This window comes from Plecotus auritus (genome assembly GCF_963455305.1).
Source record: "Plecotus auritus genome assembly, chromosome: 9".
NCBI lineage: Eukaryota > Metazoa > Chordata > Mammalia > Chiroptera > Vespertilionidae > Plecotus > Plecotus auritus.
The window spans coordinates 7,621,193-7,635,375 of NC_137783.1; the positions used below are offsets into that span (position 1 = coordinate 7,621,193).

Sequence of the window (14,183 nt, forward strand, 5' to 3'; positions counted from 1 at the left end):
GAAGGGAGCGGGCTTCGCGCGCCCTCGGTCGCCACGGCAACCAGGGAGGCGCTGACCCCCGACCCCGCGGCCCCGCCCGGCCCCGCCCCGTCGCGTTCCCGAGAGCAACGTGGAGAAGGGCAACCCGGAAGTGCCGCTGCCGCCACCGCCCGTCCGGTGCCAGGAGCCGCCGGCCCGGCCAGGCCGAGCCCGGTGCCCGCCGCCCCGCAGCCCGCGACCCGCCGGCGCCGGGGCGGCCGCATCCCTGCCCCAGGCCCCACTCCACCCGCCGGCGACCCGCCCCGCCCCGCCCCCGCCTCCGCCCGGGGAGGAGGAGCCGAGCGCGGGGAGGAGGAGGGAGAGGCTTGCGAGAGGGAGCGAGGCCGCGCGGGCCGCGGGCGGTTCGTATTACCGGGGTCGGAGGAGGAGCCCGGCGGGCCCGGGGGCAAGCCGGGGGCGGGCGGGAGGCGCGGAGAGAGCGAGGGCAGCCTGGTCCCGAGGAGGCGGGCGGGGGCCGGGGGCCGGGGGCTGCGGATCGGGGCGGGCGAGCTCTTGTGTGCGGGGCGGGGGCGCCCTCCCACCTCCGCAGCCCTCCGCCCGCGCCCTGGTGGCCAGGCCTCACCTGCCCGCAGGCCCGGGAGCCCCCCGCCGCCGCCGCCGCCGCCGCCGCCGCCGAGGGCTCGTCCCTGGGGCCGGCGGGGCGTGAAGGTGCGAGCGCTGGGCTGGTCGGCGAGGCCAGGTGATGGTGGGCCCCTGTGCCTCTGAGGACAGGGGACCCCCAGAGCGGCCGCGCCCCCGCCCCCGCCCCCGGGCTGCCCCGGGGAGGGAGGCCCTTTGACATCAGCCCCAGGGAAGTTGGGCCGCTGTGCGCTGGCCCGTCCCCGTTAAGTGCCCTTAGGATGCGGTGACTGGGACCTGCTCTCCCTCCGGGAGGGGCGCTGCCTGCGCTTGGGAACTGGGTGCAGAGAAAGGGCAGAATGATGCTGTCCGAGCAAGCCCAAAAGTGGTTTCCGACCCACGTGCAGGTCACAGTGCTCCAAGCCAAAGATCTTAAGCCAAAAGGCAAAAGTGGCACCAATGACACGTACACTATCATTCAGCTGGGCAAGGAGAAGTACTCCACCTCCGTAGCCGAGAAAACCCTGGAGCCGGTCTGGAAGGAAGAGGCCTCCTTCGAGCTGCCTGGCTTGCTCATGCAGGGGAGCCCCGAGAAGTACATTCTCTTCCTCATAGTGATGCACAGGTCCCTGGTGGGGCTGGATAAGTTTTTAGGGCAGGTGGCAATCAATCTCAATGACATCTTTGAGGACAAACAAAGAAGGAAAACAGAGTAAGTTACGTAATTTATTTTGAATTTGGGGGAGCTTCACTCCGTGTTTATGGATTTTCTGTTCTTGGAAATGATGGGTGTATCTGGGGCACTGGTTTTTGGACTATAATATGACCCAGTTTGAAGCACCACAGCTGCATGACTTGGAAGTAAAAATAGCCCTTGTGAAGGAACATTTTTTTAAATGGAGCCTTCAGGTGGTCCCTTCCTCTCATTTGTTCGAAGTATGCATCTTAAATAATTGAATATGTTGCACTGGACTGTAAGTAAATGAACATTGTTTCTTCTAAGAAGACTGGATCACAGTGTTGACCAGCTAAAACAGCACGTGTGTAAATTGTTGTCTTTAAACATTACAAATTTCCAGGAAATGGAATAGCAGAAAACTAAATCTGCCAATATAATGTCATCTATCTAGGTTGAACTCTGAGGCTGCTAAAAGATAAATGATCAAATTTAGACCTCGGTATGTCATTTCAACATTATAACCACAGTGGCCTTTATTTGAACGCAACCGCTTTTTTAGGTTAAGTCCATCTTGATGGTGCCTAAAGCTGTTCAAAGAGAAAAAATTTTAAAAGTATGTACAAACACCCTCAGCTTGAACACACTGACATTTTCCTTTGAATTTCCAATATACTGGAGCTGCTGTATTACTTCAGAATTAGTTCTGCAAAACGAGTGTGTTTAGATCATATTAAACGTCAGATTGGAGACAGTGATTAAATTCTTGTGATGAAATGATGTAATGACACCTCCAATGAAAATGTGGCTTTTGATCTATGACTTTCGAGCTTAGGCTAAATATATTCTAATTTTAAAAACCAAAATATGAGTTAACACTAGGATGTTATGTCTTACATTGAAAAGTAGTATGTTTTCAGAGCTAGGTATTTTACCCCTTCCTCAAACATAACTTTTCTGTTCTGAGAAAACATTATAATTGATGGAATTAATAAGAGATCAGTATAGGTTGAATTTATGAGAGGAATTGAAATTTCCAAAATAGCTTTGCTGTTTATTTCAGTGATAACTAAAATTTATTTATGCTTTTAGAAACTTTTTCATAATGATAACTTTCTTGACACTTAGCTTAATTTCTTATTTTAAAGCGACCACCCCTTGTTTTTTTTCCTATGCATTTCTTTCTGCAAGCTTTTCTTGATTGGAATTTTTATTTTTATTTTAAAAAGTTTTCCATCAGATCTTGACCTAAGACTTACTGCACAGGGTAAAGGGGTGGAGAGATAAGGAATACTAGGCATGTAAGACCAACAAAGGTAAATATTTAGACTAGTTAAGGATATGAAAACATTGTCAGAGAAAGGGCATTTAAAAGTATAAGGTTGAGTATGTATCAATGATTTTAATAAAACTGTTTGATATCTACAAAGTGGCATTGAGTTTCCTCTGAGGGATTTCTCAAATTTAAATTGAAAATGGATAATTATCAAATAATTTGTTTCAAATTACCAATTTTGGATGACACTGTGTAATATTCCAAGTGTTTTGAGTGCAAACGTGTAAGTGTATTGTAACTTGAGGTTTCATACTGCATTGACAGGACTTCTCTGTGATGAAGGATGCATTACAGGCCTTCCTCACATGTAAATTTTCCAAGTGAAAGTGGGCCCAACTGGGAACCCAGAGATCCTGGGGATGAAATAAGCTTTTAAAGTTTCTCCTTGTTTTACTCCTTATTTTTGGCAACATCACAATTATACAACATTTCGCTGTAAACAGTCATATTGTAGCCTCCCCATAGAAATTCTCTATTGGCTGCTATATAAAATTGGTTAGAACTTTTTTGGGGGAAATGCTTTAAAATGTTATCAACAGGGCTTGCGATGTTATTGCATTCGAAGTGATTTTCATGTTATTAAATCCCTAACATTTTCTTGCTTTGTGGATAAATAGGGACTACATATTAGATGAGGTATCTTTATTGGTAATATTTCTTGATTTTTAATATATTTAATAGTTTCCTTTTGCAGCACAGCTGTGCATGTGGCACAGTAAGAGACAGACTTGAGTCACTGGTGTATTGCAAGAAAGATATTTAATATTCTGCACATTGCTGAGCCTTGTCAGCGTATTCCCAAGTGCTTTTTAGAAAACTGGTATGAATGATGAAGGTTACCAGCTGAGGAAGAAGTCCCATGAAATGCTGGGTGTGACACTTTTCACTCTTGACACTGAAGACAAGTATTTACAGCTTGTCTTCCAGTTGGGTCACGATGGGCAAAGAAGTGTGATAGCGGAAACGATTATTTTACTTATTTTTATACCTTGAAGTTAAATACCATTTTTTTTTTTTTTTAAGGAGGGTTGGAGGAAGGAAGGGGCCAGTGCCTGTGCACTCTGAGCGGAGCATGGAAAAAGAACTGTACCCCCCCCTTCCGTGGGTGTCTGGGTTGGTTCTGGCACGAGATTTAAGGAAATAATACAATGTTTAATAATAGAATGGTAAAATTGTTCATGCTGTTATGTAATATCTATTGATTTTTTTTTTTTTTACAACAGAAGTGGGTGATGTTGAATTTTTTTTTTTTTTTTTTTTTTAATGCTCATGAAAAGTAATAACAATCAGAGTCCCCAGAGTTAGGTCTGACTCAGACACATGCCGATTTTAGGACTTTGGTGTGTGTCTCTGCAGTGCACCTGCGTCCTGGCCTCTGGCACCCTTACTGCCAATCTTGTCCCATTTCTGACCACACAGCACCAATTGCTTGGGAATAGTTCCCACATGTGTGGTGGTTTTTGAACATGGACCTGTGCCCACTAAAAATTGAACAGAGGCCATATACAGTTTAAATCCAGCACTCAAGAGGTGAAAAAAATCAGCCATTAATCCACTAAGCCCCAAATGCTATGTCTTCATTTTATCTGTTTGAAGCCTGGGAAAACAAGTTTTATCTCTGGGGCGATTTTTGAAGGTCTCATTAAGACTTCCCTTTCAAAACAAAGCACCTAAAGTTATTTGTCATGCTGGTATTTTAAATTAGTATATTTAAAGTTCTTTGCAGTATTTTGGGGAGGGGATGGGCGGAAGCTGGGAAATACTATACTAGTATTTACAGATTGTATTCAAGCACTGACTTGCTTTATTCTTTAAAGCTCATCTAAGTCTTTAGTCTAAAGCAAAACAATGCAAAACACACACACACACACACACACACACACACACACACGCACACACAGTGTATTATAGCTTGGTTGCTTTAAAATACAGTTCTAGAAATAAGTCAGTTGACATTTATTTAGTGCAAGATGAGCTGAGCTGCCTTCATGGAGCTTACACTCTGGTGTAGAATGCATTGCCTTCTTTGGCTGTCACTCTCTTGACTAAATAGAGTGCCCGTAACATGTGACCCGCTGTGCGTTTAATCTTATTAGCATATATGGTTCATCAAATACGGAAGAACTGATGTTATTCATCAGCTGCGGATATTTTCTTTATTGGCTTTAACTTGACATTGGAAGTTACTTATATTCTCTGTGCCTCATTTTAATCATCTCTGAAATAAGGATGTTAAAGTAGAAGGTTTACTTGTCTTATTTGTAAAATTCTATGAATTTCGATTACCTTTACCCCCTTTCATTTTTGGGTTATTGTTTTACTTTTTTCTCAGTTTGCTTTGCCTTGTTATACGTGTGGAAATCCTACATTCCTGTTTTTTTGTGTTTTTTTTTTTTTTTTTTTTTTTGCTTTGTTTTGGTATATTTCTAACAAAGTGTATTCACCTGTTTTCTGTAAAGTCTGAGATGTTACTGAGTATTTCTGCAGTATCCTTCATCAGAAGTGTTTCTCCCCCATTGCAAATGATTCTGTTTTCCAAATTCTAAGGTGGTAACTGGGCATATAACCTTGTCTCCTTTCCAGACTTTTCGAGTGCCCTCGTTTGTGTTCAAGGTTCTGTATTCCACAGAGTTTATTGCTGTCAGGTGTAGCCTCGCATCTTCAGATTCTGCCGTTTGCCTCAGATAAAGGATTTTCTCAGTTTAGGGTATCAGGTGGATGCTTTCCATGATGAGATATTCTTTTATTCTAAAAGTTGCTTGTTTGGGTGCAGCTAGATCTTAATTGACTGAATTGCTTCAAGTTAATGAAGAAAGTATTTCTCCTGCATGTTACTTGCTGAAGTGTAGCTGGGATGGCGGTTCTGTGCCAGTTTTCTCTCCTGCCTGGAAAGACCAGTCTTCGCGGTGCTGTACAGGAAATATACCTTCTTCTGGCACATCCTGTTAGCAGCAATGAGCGAACGCACTGATGTAAAATTAGACCAGAGCTCCTTTGTACCTAAGAACATTTGTTACACTTGATTAGAGCTGTGTTTAAATAATAACCCGTCTGCAGGAATGGATATTATGCTTCATTGTTAAGTAATGTGAAAACATTGTAGAGACTGTCTTCTAGACTGGATTTTGCAGTGTTTTGGCTGTTTGCCCTATAGAATGATCACTTGTGACACTGACAACTGGAGACTTTCTCATGGATAAAAATACTATGGACAAAAGCAAAATAAACTCTGTTTCTTTTACATCATTTAACTGTGGGCAATGTCACACAGCGAGTTGACTAACAGCATAAGATTTGGCTCCAATTAAAATAATTTTTCTTCAGTATTGTCACAGTAGCAATAGTAAATGAAACAAAGATTCTAACAGGAAGTATTTAGGCTTTGTTTTTTTCTTTAGAAACTCTTTATAAGATTTATTACTATTTGTCACTTCCTGCCTTTTATTCATTTTGCATTTTTTTATTCAGGAAAAGGCTTTGACCCATTATATATTAATCTAAATTACATCATATGCAATTTTCATGATTAAAAAGCCACATGTAGTGGGCTCCAATAGTAACAAAATTACTTTAATAGTTTTTATGGAAGAAATTTGAGGATGGAACTAAATGTTTAGTCCTTTATTAAAAATGTGGCCATTTATCATTTTTATAGTGCCTCAAAATGGTGTGTATCAATGAATTCTTTCAAATTCTGTACTTGAGTGTCTTTTAATTTTAAAAAATGTTTTTAGGCCCTTAGCAACACTTACCCCAGATGGAAACATAACAGCTCTCATTGGTAAGAATCTTTTATGTGAATGATTTTCAAATCATGAAAGAAAAGTTTATCTGAAATCCTTCTCGAACTTACTGAAAACCTACTTCTTCAATATGCATAACATCCCAGAGACAGTGGTAAGTTTTTAATAATTGAACAATGAGTAAAACCAGTAGTACTCTGTCGGACAAAATCTCCATGGCATAGCTTCGTGGGCACTAGCTTTACCCGAGAAGATATTTGTATGTAGCCACGCTTGATGTCCTCTCTTCGTTACATGTTACAACCCAGTTTTTCCTTCTCTTTAAGGTGGTTTAGATTAGAATCCAAGCAAGGAAAAAGAGCCAAAAACAGGGGTGAGATAAAGGTCAATATTCAATTCATGAGGAACAATATGACAGCAAGTATGTTTGACTTATCAATGAAGGACAAAACAAGATCTCCTTTTGCAAAGTTAAAAGATAAGATGAAAGGTAGAAAAAACGATGGGACATTTTCTGATACGTCTTCGGCAATCATTCCAAGTTCTCACGTGACGGCTGCCAATTCTGAGTTTTCAAGTGGTGAAATACAGATGAAATCTAAACCGAAAAAGCCTTTCCTTCTGGGTCCTCAGCGACTCTCTTCGGCGCATTCGATGTCTGATTTAACGGGGGCCCACGTGTCTGCTGAGAAACTGAAGCCCGGCACCATTGGTCAAACGCATCTTCTCGGACGCCAGACAGATCCCTTCGGAGCCGTTCCAGAAGGTGGTAGGTGACACATTCTTTCTAAGTGTATCCTCGGTGGCCTGAAATACCCTTTTTAGTTTTTTAAAGTTTAACTTCTAAAATTAAAAAATAAAATTACAGTTTCTTGGTAGTATTTTCTAAATTTAGTGATCAAATATTTATTGAATACCTACCATCCTCAAAATTGGTAAGTTTATTAAAGACAGAGCCTGTCTGCATTCAGTATTAGATGATGATAAAAAAATGAGTCCCAGTCACTTTTCATGGCCTGGCTTCATTTTTTTAAAATAATTTTTTATTGATTGAATGATTTTAGAGAGAGAGAGGATGGGGGGGAGAGAGAGAAACAGAGAAACACTGATTTGTTGTTCTGCTTGTTTATGCATTCATTGGTTGATTCTTGTATGTGCCCTGATGGGGGATCAAACCCGAAACCTTGGTGTGTAGGGACAACCCTCTAATCAACTGAGCTACCGGCCAGGGCTTGGCTTAATTTTTTTCTGTTGCTTCTCCTGTCTGGAAAACCTGAAGATTAAATGAATATTCCATTTAATCAGAACGCTTCTAGAAAAAAAACCTATGTTTATAAGTAAGAAAGTAAATTTAATACTAATGATGAAAAAAAAGTCTTTGAGAATTTATAGCACTGTCCTGACAAGCAGAACCTCTAAGCTTTGACATTATGGTTTGTTTTTTTCTTTCTGAGCTGAGTAAATTCCTGATTGTCTAGCAATATACTAATTATTATTAGCCTACATACTCCAGATTGCTATACCATAGCATTTCAGGCTTGTTTTCTTTGGTTATTTTAAAGGTTAAATCTTTAAATAGCTAATTGCACTCATTCTAAAAGCAGCAGTGTGCACACAGAATGTGTCATAGTGTGATGTAATGTGTCACTGATTATGTACTGACTACAAAATTATTTGCAGGAAGTCTCAAATCTCCACACAGAAGAACATTAAGCTTTGATACGTCTAAAATGAACCAGCCTGACCGCAGTGTGGATGAAGGCGCACCATCTTTCGGAAGACAAAACGACCCATTTACAAATGTGACGGCTTCATTACCCCAAAAATTTGCAACACTGCCAAGGAAGAAAAATCCATTTGAAGAAAGCAGTGAATCCTGGGATAGCAGCATGACTTTATTTTCCAAATCAATCGAAGTAAGAAAAGAAAATAAAAGGGAGAAAAGGGAGAAAGTTAGCCTGTTTGAAAGAGTGACCGGAAAGAAAGACGGCAGGAGGTCTGATAAACTCAACAACGGGGCAGCCCATAGCCCCTGTGACTTGAAATCACCTAATGCGTTTAGTGAAAATCGTCAGGACTATTTTGATTATGAGTCAACTAATCCGTTTACAACAAAATTCAGGGCTTCAAATATAATGCCATCTTCAAGGTAAGCTTACCATGGGGTAAGTTGTGCTATTTGAGAAATATTGTACTTAAAAGTATCAAATACCCCTTTTAAAAATACTTGAATATTCTAAAGTCCTTTTATTTTACTGGAAAAAATGTTTATCTTATTTTTCTAATTAATTATGGAGTCAGCAAATGTTGCGGACATCTTTGGATTTGAACTTTTGATCTTAGAAGGATGAAAGATTCTTATTCCTTACCCTAGTTTATTTCTACTTTGGGGACCTATAGCAGCCCATTTATTATTTATTCTGTGATAAATACCGGCTTAGGTATTAATGGTTTTCATAGTAGGTGTTAACTGTCCTCATCAAATGGCTGTGTGGAAGTAGTTTTATTTGTGAATGTTTATTGGGATTCAGGGACCCTTGTTGGGCACTATAAATACATAAAAAAATACCTATATAATCATTTATAGTCATAGAAATAATCACTATCATAGAGATTAGATTTGCAAAATCTGAGTTCTCAGTTGTGTAATGGTACTTTTCCCATTTCTTAGTACAAGTTGGAACTATACACCTTTAAGATTGTGGATTTTGCAGAAGTGAAAGATGGACTAGCCAGTGAAGCAACCTCAAACAAAGAATAAGATGTATCTATTGTGATTGTAAGCAGTTATCATAGAAATGCATGGTAGAATGTTTGCCGTGTAACATGGTGGTTTTTCCCCAAGGCTCTAATGTATACAGACCTGAGTGGGAATCCTGGCTTAGTAGCTCTGTGACCTCTGTAACCCTCAGCATCCCTACCTTTGAAACAAAGAAAAGAATTCCTACTTGGTAGGATTGAGTGATGATAAATAAAGTATAAGGTACAAAGCCAGGCTCCAAATAGGGAACCCATAAGTGGTGGCTGCTGTTATGTTGTATATACTGTTGTGTTATATTTTATTTAAACAGTGCTTAATTTTGTCCCACTGTAAATATAAACTACAGCATTGACAGTTAGCCCCTTAGGCTGTGCTCTCCCACCTCTCCATAATCTAACGATTCATTGAAACATGCATTTAAACCTTTCAGAGGGAAGTGTGTATTTCTTCATTTTCTTTCATTAATGGGTATTTGCTGTGGCTTTAGAAAGTCTTGGTCAGTTTTCTTTATAGACTATAGAAAAAAATTCAATTTTATCTTATGGCATTAATATTTTAATAAGGAGTCCATAGTTTTGATATGCTATTCTCAAATATTTTATTTTGGGACTTTACATAGTGTACTTTACATATTGCATTAAGTCCTAAATTATGGGGGTAAATAGAAATCCACTTGCATTTTTTCCCTTCCTTTACTGAAGTTTTTTTGAAGAAGATTGTTGAAAACAACTGTCTAAGATAACTTAGAGACTGGGTAATTTATATTATTTTAGAGTCAAAGAAAATGGGAAATGGTAGGAAAATAATTATGGAAAATAGGTATCCTCAAAGCTTTACTTGCCCTGCACTTGGACTGTTACGTGGTCTCCCATTGGTTTTAAAAGTGAGTGTGGCATTTTGCCAGATTTAGGCTTTGTTTTTGGGTTACTTCCGTATTACTGCATTTTCTGTAAAAATTAGAGCTGTTTCATGTTATATGTATAAAATGATTGCAAGCATATAAAAACAATAGGTTTTAAAACCTTAAGACTTTCTCTTTTTTATGTTCTCTTCATACTTTGTGAGGACAGAAACATTTGTAGGTTCTTGGGAAGTTACTCTTTTTGTGTCAGAAATCACCTCTGTGGTAGATTTAAAACATTTACAATAGAGTAGTTCTAAGGAATAAGGTTGAATATAAACAGATCGAGGGAGAGCATGCCATTCACATTCGGGGGAAGCAGCTTTACCTCGTGTGCAATTTGGGAGGATACCGTGGAGGTAGTTTGTCTTTACAGAACAGCGCATGCCCGTTTATCGTCCAGGATCATCCCTCAGTTAGAGGGGACATTTTACATTTCTCACATTAGCATCTAAAACAAGTGCCTTTTGAAGCTATAGACTCACATGGCTAGGACACATGCTGTGCATTTTTTTCTCAGTAGTGCTAAATAGATCTCTTTGCAGAGTGTCCTGGACTCCTGTGACTGAAGTTGTGGGAGCGGGGACAGAGTCAGGGTAATATCTATGGCCGTGGCGCTGGGTTTGCTCTCTGGGTCAGCTGGCTCACCTGTGATTGCAGGTGCCCGAGAACTGTGCTGTTACCCTCTGAGTGAGTAATGCTTTCGATCACAATAGGAGAAGTTTCTTTATGCCAGAAATTTCTAAAGTACCGAGAAACACTTTCGTAGAAGTTTGCCTTTTCATTTCTTAGTGTCAGTAAAATCCACCTGAAGAAATCACCTTGTAAATCACAGAAATCCTGTATTTTGCTTCTGTTTCTGGAATAGATCGCATGGTCTTGCATAGAGCTGATAAGAAAATGAGTTGGGGTTTTTGTGGGGTTACTTCAACAGAGAACAGGGCCCTTTGAACCACTTTTCCCTGAGGTGACTCAGTCTCCATCCTCTTCAGGCCCCTCTTGGAGGCCCCTCCTCCTGGAGGGAGGTAGTGTACCTGCGATGCAGAATTTCCCTACGTGTCTGACTTCCCCTGCCTGGCATCACGTTCCCTACCAGCCCAGTCCCTCTGTCCCCTCCCACCACCATGAACAACTCGAGGGCAGCGCCTGCATTTCATTCATCTTTCTGCCCTTACTCTCCAGCATGACGCTTGGTAGGTAGTAGGCGTTAGGAAAACGTTTTTGAATAACTGAACGCAGTAGAACAGACCGGTTTCCTAAAAGGCTACTTCCATTCCCGTAGCCTCCTGCTCGCCGCTCAGCGTGGGCTGTGAAGATCTTTCTGATAGGCTGAAAACGGATCCAAAACGGCAAATGGGTGCATTTTTCTGCACAGCAAAACATCATTAAAAATCTAAGTGAGTTTCTAAGGACCATTAAAATTTAATATTCAGACCCTCAGTAGCACATTTCTGGAGTTTATTAGGAACTCTGGATTAGTTAGGATAGGTTACCACCTGTAATAAACCTTCCCAGATGTCAGTGGCTAATCACAGTGGACGTTTATTGTTCATTGTTGTCACAACCTAACTCACTAAGCTGGGGATGGGAGGCGGGTGCTTTGCTTCGTACAGTAATTCAGGAGCCAGGCTCCTCCTTCCATACATGTCCTCCAGGTCATGCAGCAGGGAGAGAGAGTGGAGGATCACATGTGGGACATCCTTATGTGCCAGGCCTGGCAGTGGTGTGCATTGTTCCCATATGTCCCCTTGGCCAGAGCTCAGTCCTGGCCCAGCCTCAGTACAGCCAGTTAAGAAATCCGGTTTAGCTATGCCTCTGAGGAAGCTGAATTGGGGGCGGGGCGTTCACAGTACTGTTTGCTGCAGATGCCAGTTCTAAGAAGTCTGCATGCTAACACTTGGCATGCTGCAAAACTCCTACTACGTGCACAAGTACATGAAAGTACACTTGGAATTATCAGCTTATTTACTGACATTGAGTTGTTTGTGTTTTAAAATTGCTTCTACTCTTGCTTCTTAATTATAAATCACAGGTAGTTTAGCATCATCAGGATCAACTAATTTGGTATATGATTAACCCTACAATTTGTAAAGCTCTGCTTTTTTGCATCAGCAGAATATCGTTTTCCAAAAACAAATATACCTAGATGTTCGTTATACCATTTTCAATAATGTGTTCACACCCATTTTTTTCTTTAACACTGGGCTGTTTTTCCACTGAAAAGTGGAAGTGGGTGGTGTGTTCACTAAACGACATCCCAGATATTTTTTTTAAACAAATACACAGAATAGACCCCATTAGGTAAGAACCTGTGACCAAGTTCTGGGTTCTTGAAGAATTAGTGGGAGAGATGTACAGCATTTCCAGGGCTTGTCCATGAACACCTCCTCCACACTCTGCCACATTGTCTCTCTTTCTCCATACCTAAACTGGGGGTTGGCAAACAAGACTCAGGGCCCCCATCTGGCTTGCTACCTGTTTCTGTGAATAACATTTTCTTGGAGCACATCTGACCTAGTTGTTTATGGCTACTTTTATGCTAGTTGAATAGTATAGACTGTTTGGCCTGCATATTTATTAAAAATATTTATTTTTTTAACAGAAATAGTTTGCTGAACCCTGTGCTAGCTGAAGGGAGATCTTTGAGAAGGGCAGATTTATAAGATAGGAGCAAGCTGGTCCCTGAATGCATGGAAGGCCACTAACCAAGGACACCCATTGAGCCTTGCCTGAATGATGAACTTTCAGAGTATTAAATTACTGCAATTTTTATTTATTTATCATAGCACTTAGCATTATTATTATTTAGCACTTAGGGCACAGGAGTCGTAGTACCTTTTGTTCTGTTCAAGAAAGCTTCCTTCAAAAAAGCTAAGAACCACTCATTTGCAACACCAAACTGTGCTTTCTATTTTTCAAGGCTTATTGTATTTTAGGCTTTTCTCAACTGGGCAACTTTTACTATTTGTCCTCTCTGTTCTTGGGAAGTTAATTTTCTTACTTCTCTACCCTGAGGCCCTTGTAAGCCTTCCCATCTCCATTCTTTGGCTCAGTGGTAGAATGTACTCTTTTTTTAAAAAAAATTCTTTATTGTTTAAAGTATTGCATGAGTCTCCTTTTCCCCCCCATTGACCTCTCCCCCACCATCCCCTCCCCCAAGCACAAGCCCTCAACGCCCCCCCTCCCCCACTGTCTGTGTCCATTGGTTTTGCTCATATGCATGCATACAAGTCCTTTGGTTGTTCTCCTACCCCCTCACCCCGCCCTTCCTCATAGCCCACCTGAATGTCCTAAGCCTGTCTATCCTTGATGCTAAAAACTCTTCAATTCCTATCCTTCTTTCTTGATCGGTAATGTGATGTTTCCCTTCTTTGGATTTCTGCTGATCCAGGAGGACATAATGCTGCACTATGTTTGTTGTGTCTGGGTCTTAGTCTTCCTAACTAAGGTATATAAGCTTCTTAGTTGGGCTGAGTCTTTAGTGCCCATAGAACCCAAGGCAGGGCGTGTCCTCAGTGCTAAGCATCAAGAGTTCCTGGAGATTGTTAAAAACTATGATTTGTTGGGTCCTACCTCAGACTGAATTAGAATCTTTAGTGAATGGGTCTGAAATAAAAATCAACATTTTAAAAACTTCCCACTGGTTCTAAGGTGTAAACATTGCTGATCTAAATTAAATCATCTGTTTCACAAGTATATAATGATGAATAGGAATCAGGACTTGTGTTTGTATCCTCATAGCTGAACAGACAACTTAGTCACATTAGCTTTGCTCACAGGTCCTAACTGAGGTAGAGGGCACGGTAAGATCAGCTTGAGGAAACCAGGCAAGTGGAGAGGAGTATGAGCTTTGGCCGAGTAGTTAAGGAACATCTGAGTTACAGTAGGCATTGAAGGCTGGGCAGCAATGTCCGACTATTAAATATTGATGACATCTATGGATTATTTCTCAGGATTCAGGAAAGACTGAAGAACACCTAATTAAGGGAATTAATTAATATAGGAGAAAATTGGTTGTGTATATCTTCCTCTGAAATTTAAATAATGTAGTTAATAATATAGGCATACCGTGAGAGATGAGCTAATATTTGATATTAGAGGAGCAGCTTATTGGAGAGCTTGAACTTATGGGAGATATTTTTACCAGCTAATTTTGTTTGGGAATATCC

The 14,183-nt window shown here is 41.0% G+C and overlaps 1 protein-coding gene across 2 annotated transcripts in view; it reads left to right on the forward strand.

The window, feature by feature from the left end:
* The first annotated feature begins 330 nt into the window (after positions 1 to 330).
* Positions 331 to 14,183, forward strand: part of RAB11FIP2 (RAB11 family interacting protein 2) — a 35,080-nt gene continuing 21,227 nt past the window's right edge. The window contains exons 1-4 of one of the 2 annotated variants that reach the window (XM_080640003.1): positions 331 to 380; positions 1,005 to 1,309; positions 6,679 to 7,121; positions 8,033 to 8,501. In XM_080640003.1, coding sequence (XP_080496129.1) covers positions 1,173 to 1,309; positions 6,679 to 7,121; positions 8,033 to 8,501 — 1,049 coding nt within the window. In that variant the 5' untranslated portion in view covers positions 331 to 380; positions 1,005 to 1,172. Of the gene's footprint in view, positions 381 to 644; positions 1,310 to 6,678; positions 7,122 to 8,032; positions 8,502 to 14,183 lie in introns of those variants that run through there. The other variant, XM_080640002.1, reaches the window with a different exon arrangement.